Below are 19,599 nucleotides of genomic sequence, written 5' to 3' on the forward strand. Positions count from 1 at the left end.
TTGACTCTATGCCCTTGGAGGACCGGAGAGACGTCTGACGTCACTTCCGCCTAACGGCCTTAAAGGGCCATTTTTTTTTTTTTTAGTTAATTAGTAAATGTAAATTTTTTTTTTTCTTTTGAGTGTTAATGTGAGATCTGAGGTCTTTTTGACCCCAGATCTCGCAATAAAGAGGACCATTCATGCTTATTTCTATTACAAGGGATGTTTACATTCCTTGTAGATTTTTTTTTAAGGGACAGTGTAAAAAAATAAAAAATAAAAAGTTAAATAAACTAGAAAAAAAAAAAAAAAAATTAAGTGCCCCATGCCTCCAAAGTTGCACGCAGAAGGGAACGCATATATAAGTCGTGCCCACATATGCAAACAGTGTTCAAACCACACATGTGAGGTATTGCCACGATCATTAGAGCAAGACCAATAATTATAGCACTGGTCCTACTCTGTAGCTCTAAATAGGTAATCTGTAAAAATGTTTAAAGCATCGCCTATGGAGATTTTATGTACCCTAGTTTGTCGCCATTCCATGAGCATGCACAATTTTAAAGCATGACATGTTCAGTATCTATTTACTTGGTGTAACATCATCTTTCACATTATACTAAAAAAATTGGGGTAACGTTACTGTTTTTTTTTTTTTTAATCCCTGAAAATGTATTATTTCTAAAATACAAATTTAAACTTGTAAACAACAAATTACAAAAAAGGCCTGGTCCTTACCTGGTTAATTTCATTTTTGAAACTGCAGTGGAAAATGAGCAGCTAGAGTTTGATTGGTTATTAAAGGATAAATAGGCATTTGCTCCAGTTTCTATAGATTAGACCCATAGTTATTATTATTAGTCAAGAAACAAAGGTACAATTTATGCAAGATGAAAAACATAAGAAGGTATATGCTTCTTTTTATGTAGTGCTTAATGGTCATTGATAAAATTGAAGGCCATTACGTTATATTTACAAAATTAGCAAAGTACTTTCTGTTGCTGTTCTAATGACGAACACAAGATGGCACCACTGTACATAATACAGTAATGAAAGCCTAGCTGTCGACCAGAATGCATCTGGTGTGCTATTCTAAGCAGACAGAGTTGCATCAGTAGTTGGAAAATTATCCAATGCAGAATGTTAATTCATTAAGGATTGGGAGTGGGGGAGGGGGGGGATCTGGTGTACATGATAATGTTAATTGATTATATCATTCATAGAAATTAGCAGGAAAATGTTGCCTGAACTGGTTGACATTACTGGATAATGTCTGCGCTATGCTATCTGGAGAACGGAATAAGCAATTGTATCTTTCAATCTTTCAGCATACCCTTGCCTGTTGCAGTTATTTTTTTTTTTTTTTAAGGGTGGGAGGGGGTGTGCTTAGACAATGTTAAGTCATTGATTATACATTGCACACTGCCCGCAAGTTGTATACATCTGGAAAGGGAACCCCCCACAAAAAGATCGAAGTTCTGTGATTATTTTGTGGTCAATAAAACAGAATATTTAAAGCACACAGAATCTAAAAGAGTACAAAATTATTGTTTGTCTTCTGGGCAGTGAAGGATCTGCACAATATGAACCTGACATATACACCGCATACATTATATACAGTGCCTTGAAAAAGTATACATACCCCTTGAAATTTTCTACATTTTGTCATGTTACAACCAAAAACGTAAATGTAATTTATTTGGATTTTATGTGACAGACCAACACAAACTGGCACATAATTATGAAGTAGAAGGAAAATGATAAATAGTTTTCAATTTTTTTTTTCACAAATAAATATCTGTGTGACGTGCATTTGTATTCAGCCCCTTTTACTCTGATAACCCTAACTAAGATCTAGTGGAACCAATTGCCTTCAGAAGTCACCTAATTAGTAAATAGAGTCCACTTGTGTGTAATTTAATCTCAGTATAAATACAGCTGTTCTGTGAAGCCCTCAGAGGTTTGTTAGATAACCTAAGTGAACAAACAGCATCATGAAGGCCAAGGAACACACCAGACAGGTCAGGGATAAAGTTGTGGAGAAGTTTAAAGCAGGGTTAGGTTATAAAAAAATATCCCAAGCTTTGAACATCTCACGGAGCAGTGTTCAATCCATTATTCGAAAATGGAAAGAGTATGGCACAACTGCAAACCTACTAAGACACGGCCGTCCACCTAAACTGACTGGCCGGGCAAGGAGAGCATTAATCAGAGAAGCAGCCAAGAGGCCCATGGTAAATCACGAGGAGCTGCAGAGATCCACATCTCAGGTGGGAGAATCTGCCCACAGGACAACTATTAGTCATGCACTCCACAAATCTGGCCTTTATGGAAGAGTGGCAAGAAAAAATCCATTGTTGAAAGAAAGCCATATGAAATCCCGTTTACAGTTTGCGAGAAGCCATGTGGAGGACACAGCAAACATGTGGAAGAAGGTGCTCTGGTCAGATTAGACCATAATTGAACTTTTTGGCCTAAAAGCAAAACGCTATGTGTGGCGGAAAACTAACACTGCATATCACCCTGAACACACCATCCCCACCGTGAAACATGGTGGCAGCATCATGTTGTGGGGTTGCTTTTCTTCATCAGGGACAGGGAAGCTGCTCAGAGTTGGTGGGAAGATGAATGGAGCCAAATACAGGGCAATCTTAGAAGAAAGCCTGTTAGAGTCTGCAAAAGACTTGAGACTGAGGCGGAGGTTCACCTTTCAGCAGTACAACAACCCTAAACATACAGCCAGAGCTACAATGGAATGGTTTAGATCAAAGCATATTCATGTGTTAGAATGGCCCAGTCAAAGTCCAGACCTAAATCCAATTGAGGATCTGTGGCAAGACTTGAAAAATGCGGTTCACGGATGCTCTACATCCAATCTGACAGAGCTTTTTTTGCTATTTTGCAAAGAAGAATGGGCAAACATTTCACTCTCTAGATGTGCAAAGCTGGTAGAAACAGCAACGATAATAACCCAGCGCCAATGAGTGTACACCCGGGGGGGGGGGGGGGGGTCACTTGGGGCATATGAAAAATAACATATAATATGATCAGCATGCTCTGTGGTATATAACATGTATTATGTAAAATCACATTACATCACTTGAACTCAAGAAAGGGGGAGGGGGGAGAGCAGGAAGGGAACCAATGCAGCTGGTAGAGACATCCCCAAAAAGACTTGCAGCTGTAATTGCGGTGAAAGGTGGTTCTACAAAGTATTGACTCAGGAGGACTGACTACAAATGCACATCGCACTTTCAGATATTTATTTGTAAAATATTTGGAAAACCATTGATCATTTTTCTTCCATTTCACAATTATGTTCCACTTTGTGTTGTTCTATCACATACAATCCCAATAAAATGCATTTACATTTTTACTTGTAACATGACAAAATGTAGAAAATGTCAAGGGGTATGAATACTTTTTCAAGGCACTGTAGCATAGATATATTACAAATATATCAATGTCCAATGTTATTGGCGTGGAAGAAGGCCCTTTTACCTGTGGTACTTCACCCAGGGCTAACCTATAGGTTTGATGTGTTACGTTAGGCTAGTAGGCTTAGAGGGGAAAACGAAAAAAAAGTCATAAAAATGCAAAAATAAAAAAGCTTGAAGGCTCTAATGCATACATATGATGGAGGATTGGGACATAATAGGAGATATCTGATCTACTCAGTCCAAGGTAGATCTAATTTTTCAGCTAACCAGTTCAAAGCTCCTTACCATAACATATGCAGCAAGGTGTTTTAGTGCAATGGTGGTATTGCAATGCATTCTCAAATGTGCTGCATGTGAATGGCACCCACGGGGCAACACATTCAAAGCTGTAGCATATTAGTGTGAAAACATTATTCTCAAATTATTCCTGTGATTTTTTTTTAAATAATGTATATACCCTAATCACCCATAACATTATGACCACCTACAATAACATGACCACCCACCTAATATTGTGTAGGCCCCTTTTTGCCACCAAAACAGCTCTGACCCATTGAGGCATGGACTCCACTAGACATGTGAAGGTATACTATGGTATCTGGCACCAAGTGGTCAGTAGCAGATCACTGCCTCCACTGGCTTGCCTTCTTCCTGAGGTAAGCGATGCACACACCTGGCAATCCACATGATGTAAAAGAAAACATGATTCATCAGACCAGGCCACCTTCTTCCATTGCTCAGAAGTCCAGTTCTGATGCTCAAAAGCGCATTGTAGGCACATTTGGCTGTGAACATAGGTAAGCATTGCACCCTGACCAGTCACTGGCTATGCCACCGAACACACACACGCACACATATACAGTGGGGACGGAAAGTATTCAGACCCCCTTAAATTTTTCACTCTTTGTTATATTGCAGCCATTTGCTAAAATCATTTAAGTTCATTTTTTTCCTCATTAATGTACACACAGCACCCCATGTTGACAGAAAAACACAGAATTGTTGACATTTTTGCAGATTTATCAAAAAAGAAAAACTGAAATTTCACCTGGTCCTAAGTATTTAGACCATTTGCTGTGACACTCATATATTTAACTCAGGTGCTGTCCATTTCTTCTGATCATCCTTGAGATGGTTCTACACCTTCATTTGCATCCAGCTGTGTTTGATTATACTGATTGGACTTGATTAGGAAAGCCACACACCTGTCTATATAAGACCTTACAGCTCACAGTGCATGTCAGAGCAAATGAGAATCATGAGGTCAAAGGAACTGCCTGAAGAGCTCAGAGACAGAATTGTGGCAAGGCACAGATCTGGCCAAGGTTACAAAAAAATGTCGGCTGCATTTAAGGTTCCTAAGAGCACAGTGGCCTCCATAATCCTTAAATGGAAGACTTTTGGGACTACCAGAACCCTTCCTAGAGCTGGCCGTCCGGCCAAACTGAGCTATCGGGGGAGAAGAGCCTTGGTGAGAGAGGTAAAAAAGAACCCAAAGATCACTGTGGCTGAGCTGCAGAGATGCAGTCAGGAGAAGGGAGAAAGTTGTAGAAAGTCAACCATCACTGCAGCCCTCCACCAGTCGGGGCTTTATGACAGAGTGGCCCGACAAAAGCCTCTCCTCAGTGCAAGACACATGAAAGCCCGCATGGAGTTTGCTAAAAAAACACCTAAAGGACTCCAACACTCCTTAAATTTTTCACTATTTGTTATATTGCATCCATTTGCTAAAATCATTTAAGTTAACTTTTTCCTCATTAATGTACACACAGCACCCCATGTTGACAGAGAAACACAGAATTGTTGACATTTTTGCAGATTTATTAAAAAAGAAAAACTTAAATATCACATGGTCCTAAGTATTCAGACCGTTTGCTGTGGCACTCATATATTTAACTCATATATAAGCCCTTACAGCTCACAGTGCATGTCAGAGCAAATGAGAATCATGAGGTCAAAGGAACTGCCTGAAGAGCTCAGAGACAGAATTGTGGCAAGGCACAGATCTGGCCAAGGTTACAAAAAAATGTCGGCTGCACTTAAGGTTCCTAAGAGCACAGTGGCCTCCATAATCCTTAAATGGAAGACGTTTGGGACGACCAGAACCCTTCCTAGAGCTGGCCGTCCAGCCAAACTGAGCTATCGGAGGAAAAGAGCCTTGGTGAGAGTGGTAAAGAAGAACCCAAAGATCACTGTGGCTGAGCTCCAGAGATGCAGTCGGGAGAGGGGAGAAAGTTGTAGAAAGTCAACCATCACTGCAGGGGCTTTATGGCAGAGTGGCCCGACGGAAGCCTCTCCTCAGTGCAAGACACATGAAAGCCCGCATGGAGTTTGCTAAAAAAAACACCTGAAGGACTCCAAGATGGTGAGAAATAAGATTCTCTGGTCTGATGAGACCAAGATAGAACTTTTTGGCCTTGATTCTAAGCGATATGTGTGGAGAAAACCAGCACTGCTCATCACCTGTCCAATACAGTCCCAACAGTGAAGCATGGTGGTGGCAGCATCATGCTGTGGGGGTGTTTTTCAGCTGCAGGGACAGGATGACTGGTTGCAACTGAGGGAAAGATGAATGCGGCCAAGTACAGGGATATCCTGGACAAAAACCTTCTCCAGAGTGCTCAGGACCTCAGATTGGGCCGAAGGTTTACCTTCCAACAAGACAATGACCCTAAGCACACAGCTAAAATAACAAAGGAGTGGCTTCACAACAACTCTGTGACTATTCTTGAATGGCCCAGCCAGAGCCCTGACTTAAATCCAATTGAGCATCTCTGGAGAGACCTAAAAATGGCTGTCCACCAACGTTTACCATCCAACCTGACAGAACTGGAGAGGATCTGCAAGGAGGAATGGCAAAGGATGCCCAAATCCAGGTGTGAAAAACTTGTTGCATCTTTCCCAAAAAGACTAATGGCTGTATTAGATCAAAAGGGTGCTTCTACTAAATACTAAGCAAAGGGTTTGAATACTTAGGACCATGTGATATTTCAGTTTTTCTTTTTTAATAAATCTGCAAAAATGTCGACAATTCTGTGTTTTTCTGTCAATATGGGGTGCTGTGTGTACATTAATGAGGAAAAAAAAATGAACTTAAATGATTTTAGCAAATGGCTGCAATATAACAAAGAGTGAAAATGTAAGGGGGTCTTAACACTTTACACAATATATATATATATATATATATATATATATATATATATATATATATATATATATATATATTCGTGGCCCTATGACCGAGAGAGTTGTGGATCACATAAACACGCGACAAGACTTACAACATAAATAGACCTGAAGTATGCCTTGGTGGTCTGGTCGGTACCCCAAGAAAAGGGGGCAAAAGACTCAGATAGGGGAATAACTTTATTGATTCTTGTGGTTATTGAACCAGCTTGGTGAAAACTTGTGCCATTTCTTCCTGAGGACTTGGGATGTATGTGGCAAAACAAGCAGACTTCCATCGGCCTATTTTCTTGATTACATGGTCTGGTACTCCATGCTGGGAGGCAGCTGAGGCTGCTCCAATTCGGCAGGAAATGTCAAGAAAACTGACTGGATTTGAAGCCCAAGTTGCTTATAAGGATCCTGACATGCTTGATAAACTGGCTGCCACTCAGGGGGCTGCTTAGAAAATGTAGCAACGAGCTACCATCAGATTGGCTGGGTAGATGGGACAGTAATCGGTCGAGCATTGGCACCAGGTGTTGTTAGTCTGAAACAGGTTGATGTCATCCCCCCGGGGCCGGTTTGTTGCGTTTTGCAGACTGTGAGATGAACGGTGTAATGGTTCGAAAGCGAGTCAGGTGGCATTGGAGCAGTGTCTGACTGCCGGAGCCACTGACGGTAAATTCACTAGGTCATAGGAAACTGTAGAAGGCCTGGTAGATGGCTGCTTGGATGACTAGGCTGTGAAAAAGCCCCAAACAGAGAACGAGTAAAGATTTCAGGCATGTCTCTGAAGAGGGCACTCATGATAGGTAAGCGTTTGCCACTGACTATGGGTTGATGCTTCAGTATGCCCTCTAGGGGGGCTGAGAATACTGACGGTTTACTGGGGTCCTGTAAGGACAGGAAATGCTGGACACCAGTTAGGTATAGCCTGATAGTATTGTGAGAAAGGGCCAGCTGCCTGTGGCAATACGATATAAAGGCTAGGACATGTCTAACGTCGCCTGTCGCTGCTCCGGGGGAAGAGGCCAAAAACCTGCGGTAAGTGTTCCAAGCAGTGGCCTTCAGTGTGTGGCATGCCAAGCAGTGGTTAATGAGCTGGGTTGCGTTGGCAAGATGCGACTTCAGTCCATCGTCAGCAACGATCAGGGTGGGACAGGAGTAGTTGTTGGGTCAGCTCCAGGCTCCTGCTGGAAAAACAAAGCAAGGTTGAAACGGAACAGCACATCAGCTGCGATTTTGCATTTGCCTGGAATATGTCTACAGAAGATATTAAACTGGTGACAAAGTGACAGCTGCGCGAGTCTGCGCAGGAAGGACATGATGGGGAGTGACTTGGATCTACCTTTATTGATGATATCGACCATGGCCTGATTGTCTGTGGTGAACAGCACCGTCTGTCCTGTCCAAGTGTGGCCCCAGACCTGGGCAGCTGCCACGATGGGATACAGTTCGAAGAGTGATGAAAACTGGGTGAATGCAGAAAATTAAGAGAATTTCGGGGGGGCCAAGGATCTAAGGTTCGGCGAATCATTGGCGAGCAAAAATGGCCGCGAAGCTTGTGGAGGCTGCGGCATCGGGGATCACCTGCGGTGGCTCGGCTGACACTGCCAGGATGAACATTCAAATACCGTTCCAGCTGGTGAGGAACTTGTCCCACATAACTAAGTCTGATACTGCTGCTTGGTCTAGTTTGAGAACTTGGTCTAGATCTTGCACTGGTGTGAGAAAAACTAAAAGCTGTGATATAAAGTACCATCCCTGAGGAATAATCCTCATCACAAAGTCCAGCATCCCTAGTAAGGATTGCGACTGCCTCATGGTGCACCCTTGTGACCGGGTGAAGTCGTGGATTACTGTACTGATACGGGCTAGTTTGTTGGGAGGCACACTAGCCTGTATGGCACACGTGTCCAGAGTGACACCTAGGAAGGGGATAGAGTGTGCCAGGTATTCCACTTTATGCTCGGCTATGGGCACGTTGAGATTGCTGAACACTATTCTCAACCTGTCTAGATTGGCCCGGTGATGTGCCTGGTTGTTCGATGAGCAGGAAGTCATCGAGGTGTGGGCCTGGTGTGACTGTACCTGAAATGAACTGACTCACCTCTGTCATGCGACTGACCCTGGTGAAGATGCGACCTGTACGTTCTTCCCTTCCTATTTATTTATTTTTATTTTGTTTTTATTTTTTTACCTGTGGAGATAAAGTTCAACCTGGTGCTGGATGGAAACCTGAACTAAAATCAGGGAGAAAGACAGAGAAAAGATGAGTGGCCCGCATGCCACTGGAGACAAATGGCCAACTGGGTGCCGCTGCATGTTTGTGTGGCTGATTGTTTGCCACGGAGGTGTGTTTGCAAGTTAGTTAGTATGCGGGTTTGCACGTAGGTGCATACTGTGAAGTGTTTTATACTACTGGAGACAATATTGCGTGGTTGCAAGGGTGTCACTGAGTGTCAGGTTGCTGGGACGATATCACGTGGTTGCAGGGGTCTCGATGAGTATGAAGGTTTGTTTTTGAGATGACATTGCGTGGTTGCAAGGGTCTCAGTCTGGTTTGCTGAGACAATATTGTGTAGTCGCAAGGGTCTCAGTCTGGTTTGCTGAGATGATGTTGCGTGGTTGCAAGGGTCTCAATGAGTATGAGGTTTGTTTTGAGACGGCATTGCGTGGTTGCAAAGGTCTCAGTCTGGTTTGCTGAGACAATATTGCGTGGTTGCAAGGGTCTCAGTCTGGTTTGCTGAGACGATATTGCGTGGTTGCAAGGGTCTCGATGAGTATGAGGTTTGTTTTGTGACGGCATTGCGTGGTTGCAAGGGTCTCAGTCTGGTTTGCTGAGACAATATTGCGTGGTCGCAAGGGTCTCAGTCTGGTTTGCTGAGACGATATCGCGTGGTTGCAAGGGTCTCAATGAGTATGAGGTTTGTTTTGAGATGGCATTGCGTGGTTGCAAGGGTCTCAGTCTGGTTTGCTGAGACAATATTGCGTGGTCGCAAGGGTCTCAGTCAGGTTGCTGAGACGGTATTGCATAGTTGCAAGGGTCTCGATGAGTATGAGGTTGTGTAAGACGATATTGCATGGTTGCAAGGGTCTCAGTCAGATTGCTGAGATGATATTACGTGGTTGCAAGGGTCTCAGTGAGTGTCAGGCTGCTGAGACGATTTTGCATGATTGCAAGGGTCTCAATGTGTATAAGGTTTGTTTTTTTTTGTTTTTTTTAGGATGATATTGCGTGGTTGCAAGGGTCTCAACGAGTGAGGGGTTGCTGAGATGATATTGCATTTTGCATGGGTCTCAAATGAGTTTCAGGCTGCTGAGACAATATTGCATGACTGCAAGGGTCTCAATGGGTGTTGGGTTTTCAGAAATGATATTGCATTTGCAAGAGTCTCGATGAGTGTGAGGCTCCTGAGACGATATTGTGTTTGCAAAGGTCTCAACAAGAGTGTCAGGCTGGTAAGGCGATTTGTCTGGCTGTAAAGGTCTCAATGAATGTCAGGTTGCTGGGGCGAGACTGTGTGGTCACAAAGGTCTTGATGAGTGGGAGGTTGCTCAAGACGGTATTGCGTGGTTGCAAGGGTCTCGATGAGTGTTAGGCTGCTGAGACGGTATTGCGTTTGAAAGGGTCTCAACAAGGGTGTCAGGCTGCTGAGACGATTTTGCGTGGTTGCAAGGGTCTCAACAGGTGTCAGGTTGCTGGGCCGAGATTGCATGGTGACAAAGGGTTTTTTTTTTTTGTATTTTTTATTTTTTCATTTATTTATTTATTTTTGACAAGTGAGAGGTTGCTGAGACATTTGCAAGGGTCTTAACAAGGGTGTCAGGCTGCTGAGACGATTTGCATGGTTGCAAGCATCTCAACAGGTGTTAGGTTGCTGGGCTGAGATTTGCGTGGTGGCAAAGGTTTTCTTTTTTTGATGAATGAGAGGTTTGCTGAGACGATGTTGCGTTTTTGCAAGGGTCTCAACAAGGGTATCAGGCTGCTGAGACGATTTGCATGGTTGCAAGGGTCTCAACAGGTGTCAGGTTGCTGGGCCGAAATTGTGTGGTGGCAAAGGTTTTTTTTTTGTTTATTTTTTAATGAGTGAAAGGTTGCTGAGACGATATTGCATTTTGCAAGGGTCTCAACAAGGGTGACAGGCTCCTGAGATGGTTTTGCATGGCTGCAAGGGTCTCAACGAATGAGAGTTGGGTTACTGAGAAAAGGATAGAAACACCTGGTTTGTTTGACGGCTTACCGTACCCTTAAGCGTGCAGTATAAGGGATAAGGACAACGTCCATTTGATTCGTAGGTTCCATAGGGGGAACCAGCGAACGATATGGGAGACAACCAATGGTAACGGATTGATAGGACATAAAGAATATGGTAATGAATCTCACTTGCGACAGTGGGCCATGCGAGTGAGTTCACAGCGAACTGTGGTGGGAGTGCACATATCGGGAAGGTGTGGCGTGATGCTATGCACAAGGCAAAACAACAGGGTTTGGTGTAGAAAAAAGAACGTGAGAAGTGCGTACAAATGATTTGTAAGTTCCACTGCAGGAACCGAACACATGGTATGGGTGACACCGCGAGTGGCCACGAATTTTGACATGTCAAAACATGGTAACAATTCCTACCAGTGACCATGCAACTGGTTCGCATTGGACTGGAGCGGGTGTGCAAGAGTGTGGTGTGGCGCCGTACATGACGCACATAAAATAACTTTGGTTTGGTAAATAAATGAGAGAAGAACCGTGTACAAACGATTCGTAAGTTCCGCTGCGGGAACTAAAACACACGACATGGACTATACAATAAATTGCAAGTGTAGAAAGTATGCAATGTATCTGATACGAATCGGTTGTAAAGAGAAATGACTCTGATACGAATCAGTTGTAAAATGTATGAAATTAATCTAATATGAATCGGTAGTAAGGAGTATTAAATTAATCTGATACGAATTGGTTGTAGAGTGTATGCCACCTCTTACTCTGAAATTGAGCACCTACCAACCACCCAGCCCCCCCAGGCTAATCAAGTGCAGACAAGGCACCAGGTGGGTCTAATTACCACCTCAATCAGCCACAGAACCCGTACAAACAATACATGCTCATCTCCAAATTGATGAGACAGCAACCCCATGGACAGTAAATTTTATAACCAGTGAAGCCTATGGCGAGTGATACCGGACAATGACCGACAGCGGCTCGGAGGCTTGGATTTACAAATGAATCGTGTTTGGCAGAAGGAACTTAAGAATGTACTACGCCTGTGCCAAATGATGTTGGGACATGACCGACAACAACTCGGAGGCAGGTTTTTTATGAAAGGGATGCAGGATAGGAAGCATAACGAATCGCAAAATTGCACATGATACGAAAAGGCGCGAATACTACCTGCGAAGTGAGCGGGAACCGCTGACGAAGACCACGAATGGAGAAGCCGCAATTCCCTTGCGATCAAATGCACAGACTCACGAACATGAGGTAAGCTGGGAAGAGTTGGCCCAGTGACGTGTAGTATCGCGCACTGAACCAACAAAAATAACTGCTTAAATAACCTGGCATCCCAGTCTTAGTCCGTAGGGTTCAATATTGAGTTGGCCCACCCTTGCAGCTAAAACAGCTTCAACTCTTCTGGGAAGGCTGTCCACAAGGTTTAGGAGTGTGTCTATGGGAATGTTTGACCATTCTTCCAGAAGCGCATTGGTGGGGTTAGGCACGGATCTTGGATGAGAAGGCCTGGCTCGTAGTCTCCGCTCTATTTTCCCTTAAAGGTGTTCAATCGGGTTGAGGTCAGGACTCTGTGCAGGCCAGTGAAGTTACTCCACCCCAAACTCATTCATCCATTTCTTTATGGACCTTGCTTTGTGCACTGGTCCAAATAATTTGGTGGAGGGGGGATTATGTTGTGGGGTTGCTTTTTCAGGGTTTGGGCTTGGCCCCTTATTTCCAGTGAAGGGAACTCTTAAGGCGTCAGCATACCAAGACATTTTGGACGATTTCATGCTCCCAACTTTGTGGGAACAGTTTGGGGATGGCTCCTTCCTGTTCCAAAATGACTGCTCACCAGTGCACAAAGCAAGGTCCATAAAAACATGGATGAGCGAGTTTGGGGTGGATGAATTTGACTGTCCTGCACAGAGTCCTGACCTCAACCCAATAGCACACCTGCAAGCCAGGCCTTCTTGTCCAACATCAGTGCCTGACCTCACAATTGCACTTCTGGAGAAATGGTCAAACATTCCCATAGACACACTCCTAAACCTTGTGGACAGCCTTCCCAGAAGAGTTGAAACTGTTATAGCTGCAAAGGTTGTTGGGCCAACTCAATATTGAACCCTACGGACGAAGACAAAGATGCCATTAAAGTTCATGTGCGTGTAAAGGCAGGGGTCCCAATACTTTTGACAATATAGCGTATATATATATATATATATATATATATATATATATATATATATATAGTGTAATAATTGTAGAAATTTTGTTTGCATAATAGAAGGTTAAATTGTTCAAAAGCAGGTATACCTCTCTCAGATCTGTATCCTACAGACTGCATCATTTCTGACACTTGGATAAAGTCATGAGGTTCCACACTGACCATCAAAGTACATGAAGCTTTTATCAGAAGGTATTAGGCTAAAACTAATAACTAATGCCATGGCATAATTTTAAAGCGGGCACAAAAGGCTTCCTATGCATAAAGCAGTTATTACAAGGGGTTCATTATAGGATGCTGGCCACCCATGTAAAGTGCAGGGTACTGAAGAAATGGGTCACTACAGGTAGTAATGTTCTAGAGAACCTTTTGATTTTTTATGAAGTCCCAGGATTGTATGAGGTCCTGCATAGAGATGTCACTTATCATCAAGTCTTAGCAAATCTGTTCCATTGGCTTTTCTAGGCTTTGAGACTTGGCTTTCTGACCTTTTTTGGTATGTTCATCTTCATGAAGTTCTCTTGAAAGGTGTCAATTCTTTTTGTTGTGAAAAAGAGTTTTGGCTTGATGGTCACTCTGTGGTATCCTTTGGGGTGTTTTCAGTTCTTTCCACTGTGCACTGGCATCCTGGTATCCTAGTTTGCTGCTTCCTAAGTTCATATCCTGGTTTGCTGCTTCCTCATTAAATTCTAGCTTGCTTAAATCCCACATAACAGCTCCTTTTTTACCTACCGTACTCTGTGATTTGCCCTGCAAGGGTAAAGTAGAGTTCTGACTTGGAGTGCTGCTCTTTCATGCTATGACTAACTTTAGGAACTCTATTGTTGTTTTTCTCCTTCTGAAAATCAAAGTTCTGACTTTGCTTGCTGTTTTCTTTTGGTAGGAGCCACTTTGTGAACTTTTTTTTTTTAAAGGTTTCACTCCTTTAATGATGGTTGTCACAGTTCATCCTTAGCTCCATACAAAACCACTGACTGCATGGATTATTATATCTGCAAAATGGAATAGTGGCTCGAACTGACCCAGTTTACCATAAGGCTTGTCTTCTGAACCTTCAGCCTTAGCCATCAACTTCCCAAACACATGCCAAAAAAGGACAACAACTTTAAAACACAATGAAATGTAGTTTTGGAGATTCACAGAATCCTCTCTTTAACTCTTTAACACAAAATAGTTTCTTATATAATTGGCCATAATCTGGCTAGTTATATTATGGCAATGTGTGACTAAGTTTATATGAGATGGTTCTATTGCTACTGATATTTTGGGAAACAATATGTAGTTGACAAGTGGGGAAATTGCTTCTTTGCCCTATAGGTGCAGACCTAGGTATAGGTAAATATTAAATACAGCCCTGCATGAACTCCCACCTTAATATGTAAAGAACTATATATGAAGCACACCCCCCCCCCGTAGGAGCTGCTGGGTAGTTCGTTCCTTTTCACCAGTTGGTTCTATTACCCCCCCCCCCCCCACTTCCTTGCATGGATGACACCGCAGACAGTCTTGAACAAATAACAAGAACTTTATTCCTTCCTTTAGTATATAGCAGAAAGAATGTGAACAAATCCTCCAGAAATATGAGCTGCCTTCTTAACTTGGTTCCTGTAATGGTCTGCAAATCTTCTCCCTCCTGTTTACTACTACTTCCCAACCGCACAGCATCTCCAATTTAAGTCCTAAAAACAATACTCTGAATAGAGTTCTTAGACAGACTGTTAGGATTTCTCCCAGGTGATTACAGGCATACCCCACTTTTAAGTACACAATGGGCTTTATTTACTAAAGCTGGAAAGTGCAAAATCAGGCTCACTTCTGCATAGAAACCAATGAGCTTCCAGGTTTTATTACCAAAGCTTAATTGAACAAGCTGAGGTTAGAAGCTCATTGGTTTTTATGCAGAAGTGAGCCTGATTTTCACTTTCCAACTTTAGTAAATAAACCCCATTGTGTACTTAAAAGTGGGGTATGCCTGTATGTTTGCCATAAGAGGGTCCTCTCCCAGTTTTCCTTCTGTTGGTAGTAGCAGCCTCTCCTTTTGTTAGATGTTGCAGGTTCCCACAGTTATCTCCTCCATCTCTTCTCCTGTGAAGGTATGTTCCCCTCTCCGGAGGGGAGAGTCCTTAAGCTGCTCCAGCTTCTACATACTGTCTTCCTTTGTTGTTCTTTTCCCATCAGCCTCCCTCCTTTGAGCATGTGACCCACAGTTTATATATGCCTGTAAGCCCCTGCCCATACAAATTAATGATAGGCTCAGGGTGACCTATACAACTAACTACATCCTGTATCAATCTACCTGTCCTCCAGCACCTCTCGCTGGTCAAACAAGGTGTCACTTTTGACAGAATTCAGGTGGTCACACCCCCAATTCTACTCTGTCATTCCTCCCCACCAAAATAAACCCAACCAGGCTTAAACCAAACAGGGTAATGGGGGAATTTTCATCTAACTCTTACCCTCTCTAACTATCTAGCACACACCTAAGCAGGTGGGTGCTACATATATCTACTGTATATACTGAACTACTGAAGTTACCAGGAGGCTAACCATTTCAGCACCAACTGTACCAGTGAGGTGTGCTTCAGTCACCTGTAAGCTGACTTGGAAATGCATATTCCATATGTATACTTCATATGGATAGTAACCTACAATATATAGGCATGTAAACCTAGTAGAAGATGGATTCTGATTCAATGCTATGGCTACAGTACTTTGTTACTGTACTGTGTACCTTTTCTCTTTGCACTGTTTTAATAAATACACCTAAAAGACTTGGAAGCTAATAAAGCCAGCCTGTTTAAGTAATGTGACCTAATATATTGCATATATGTGTATTACTAATTGGACACATTTAGTACTGTAAAAATACAGTTCTACAGAATTTATTCAGTAAGCATTGAACAGATCAGATTTGAGGTGTTATAACTGTGGAAACCAGTGTGCTGAGATTCATTCTGGTTGGACGTTCTCTTTTAGCAAGAAGCAATGTTTAAAGTTGAACTCCCAGCGGAAGAAAAAGTTACCCTTGCAATGGAGCCCCCTCCGCACTGCAAAGTTTAAATGCTTGTTTGGTCTTGAGCAAGAGGAATAAGTACAATACTAACCTTCAGCACTCCAGGGAAGTGGGCGGACCCTTGGCACCCTCATGTACAATGTAGGACTCCACTGTAAGTGATCACTTCCAAGATCTGCAACCAGTTGGGCATCAAAGAGGAGCAGCTTTGGGGGACCAGTCTTGCAAAGAGGAGGAAGACTGTAGGAGTGAGGAATAAGGTTAGTATTTCACCTTATTTCATAACTCCTAGACAAAGCAGGCATTGTGGAGGGAGACCAACTGCAAGGTTAACTTTTCTCTTCAGCCTCCAGCTTTAAAATATAGTACACCATAGCATCCAAGCAACAATAATCTTTTGGCCTATTCACACCTACCGCTGTGTTACATCAACGCGGCAGGATAACTGTAGTGCCATTGCGACGCATCATGGATCGCGACGCATCACACTGTTGACATTTTTTTTTAATGTTATATAAAAAGAAAACCTAAAGGTTAATGCTGCGCTAGAAAAAAAAATCCATTGAAAAATAAGATGAAAATAAAATAAAAATAAAAAGCTGCCAGCACCATAAAGTCCAATACTAAACTCAAATACAGTAAAATAAAATGAAGATGCAGCGCTAATATAATGATGTGATGATATGTTAATCCAGACAAAATTGATGGTGAAAAAAACTCTCAGTTAATAAAAACTAAGGCAAATATCACACTAAAAAATACTAAAAGTGATACCCCAATTATATCTAATACCAAAAAAAATGATTGAATAATTAAAAATAAAAAAAAATTTAAATTAGAGTAATGGAGAAAAAACTCTCACAAAAAAAGAACTAAAGCAGATATCATAAGAAAAGATTATTATAAAATGAATATAATGAAAGTGAATGATAAACACATGAATGAAGTGATAAATATAAACCATAAAAGAGAGAATTAGCTTAACCAATCACTAAAAAGAAAACAAAGTTAGCAAAAGTCCCAGTTTCAAATGGTGCAAAAAAATTCAACCAACAGAAGAGTCCATATATAGTGTAGAGTGATGCTCCACAAGAAAATATGGTGAAAAAACAGTCCTGCATCCAAGATAGTTCACACCCAAGTGAGTAATGAGGCTCCTTACTGACTATAGGTGACCAGCGTAAAGGTAGTCTCACCAGGCACAGGGAAATTCAGGTCTCCCAAAAACCTATACCGACATCTGCAGTTGAGGCTATGATCATGGTACTGTGAGGTGGAGCAGATCCTCAGAATCTCTTTGGTGGCCCCAGGGGGAGGGGGGATCCTGTTGAAGAGGCTGGAGCGGAGGCGTGGTGTGGGGCCAACGATGTCTTATGAGCCTGCAAAGCCTACAGTCGCACGCCTTCCAGGGGCTTGTCAGGGTCCACCTTAACCTCCCGTGTTGTTTGGAAGACCCCCAGGGAGGCGATGTTCTGACCGGCCTGCCGGGAACTCTTGAAGTTGGGGATGCGATGGTGGACGGGTCGGGGAAAATTGGACAGATTATTCTTCTCTATACAATTCCAAACCTTCTGCCGGATGTCCCACTTACTGCAACCTGCTGTCAGTGTCAGCCCCTCCGACAGGTTCTATTGGCAGCGGTGTAATGTGAATCAGTGGATTGCCTCACACTGAGCTGCATTGGAAAAAAGTATGGCCTGCCGCACTTTTTTTTAAATGCACGCCACTGCAATGCGGTGGCGTGCACCAGCCATATAAAAGTCAAGGCATTTTGCCTTGTCTTGTGCTGGGACTGAACTGGAATAGCCTCCTAATACAGCCCCACCTCGCATGGTGTGAATGGACCCTTATTGTTATACTCACTCTGGTGAAAAAGAGAAATATGTTTGTTTGATATACAGTAAGGAGAAAAAAAGTATTTGATCCCCTCCTGATTTTGTACGTTTGCCCACTGACAAAGAAATGATCAGTCTATAATTTTAATGGTAGGTTTATTTTAACAGTGAGAGACAGAATAACAACAACAAAATCCAAAAAAATGAATTTCAAAAAAGTTATAAATTGATTTGCATCTTAATGAGTGAAATACGTATTTGACCCCTTCGCAAAACATGACTTAGTACTTGGTGGCAAAACCCTTGTTGGCAATAACAGAGATCAGACGTTTTTTGTAGTTGGCCACCAGGTTTGCCCACATCTCAGAAGGGATTTTGTTCCACTCCTCTTTGCAGATCCTCTCCAAGTCATTAAGGTTTCCGGGCTGACGTTTGGTAACATTAACCTTCAGCTCCCTCCACATATTTTCTATGGGACTGAGGTCTAAAGACTGGCTAGGCCACTGCAGGACCTTAATGTGTTTCTTCTTGAGGCACTCCTTTGCCGCCTTGGCCATGTGTTTTGGATCATTGTCATGCTAGAATACCTCTCCACGACCCATTTTCAAGGCTGAGGGAAGGAGGTTCTTACCCAAGATTTGACAGTACATGGCCCCGTCCATCGCCCCTTTGATGCGGTGAAGTTGTTCTGTCCCCTTAGCAGAAAAATACCCCCAAAGCATAATGTTTCCACCTCCATGTTTGACAGTAGGGATGGTGTTCTTGGGGTCATAGTCAGCATTCTTCCTCCTCCAAACACGGCGAGTTGAGTTGATGCCAAAGAGCTTGATTTTGGTCTCATCTGACCACAACACTTTCACCCAGTTCTCCTCTGAATTATTCAGATGTTGATTAGCAAACTTCAGACGGGCCTGTACATGTGCTTTCTTAAGCGGGGGGGCCTTGCAGGTGCTGTAGGCTTTCAGTCCTTCACGGCGTAGTGTGTTACTAATTGTTTTCTTGGTGACTATGGTCCCAGCTGCCTTGAGATCATTGACAAGATTCTCCCCCGTGTAGTTCTGGGCTGATTCCTCACCGTACTCATGATCATTGAAACTCCAGGAGTTGAGATCTTGCATGGAGCCCCAGACCGAGGAAGATTGACAGTTATTTTGTGTTTTTTCCATTTGCAAATTATAGCATCAACTGCTGTCACCCTCTCACCAAGCTGCTTGGCAATGGTCTTGTAGCCCATTGCAGCCTTGTGTAGATCTACAATCTTGTCCCTGACATCCTTGGACAGCTCTTTGGTCTTGGCCGTGGTGGAGAGATTGGAATCTGATTGATTTATTGCTTCTGTGGACAGGTGTCTTTTATACAGGTAACAAGCTGAGATTAGGAGCACTCCCTTTAAGAGAGTGCACCTAATCTCAGCGTTACCTGTATAGAAGACACCTGGGAGCCAGAAATCTTGCTAATTGATAGGGGATCAAATACTTATTTCATTTATGAAAATGCAAATCAATTTATAACTTTTTTGAAATGCATTTTTCTGGATACTTTTGTTTTTAGCCTGTCTCTCACTGTTAAAATAAACCTACTATTGAAATTAGACTGATAATTTCTTTGTCAGTGGGCAAATGTCCAAATCAGCAGGGGGTCAAATACTTTTTTCCCCTCACTGTAGCTTACCAGGATTTGCACAAATTGCTCTCTGGAATTCTGAAATAAGTCAAAATGCACCATGCCTT

General features: G+C 42.7%; 1 protein-coding gene across 7 annotated transcripts in view; it reads right to left on the bottom strand.

Annotated features, from left to right (window-relative positions):
- Positions 1-19,599, bottom strand: part of LOC141110875 (serine/threonine-protein kinase SBK1-like) — an 88,253-nt gene that overhangs the window by 18,748 nt on the left and 49,906 nt on the right. The window contains exon 2 of one of the 7 annotated variants that reach the window (XM_073602584.1): positions 16,126-16,274. The exons of the other annotated variants lie outside the window; for them this stretch is intronic. Coding sequence (XP_073458685.1) covers positions 16,126-16,168 — 43 coding nt within the window. The 5' untranslated portion in view covers positions 16,169-16,274. The remainder of the gene's footprint in view (positions 1-16,125; positions 16,275-19,599) is intronic. 7 annotated transcript variants of the gene reach the window in all.

This window comes from Aquarana catesbeiana, linkage group LG10, assembly GCF_042186555.1.
Source record: "Aquarana catesbeiana isolate 2022-GZ linkage group LG10, ASM4218655v1, whole genome shotgun sequence".
NCBI classification, from domain to species: domain Eukaryota; kingdom Metazoa; phylum Chordata; class Amphibia; order Anura; family Ranidae; genus Aquarana; species Aquarana catesbeiana.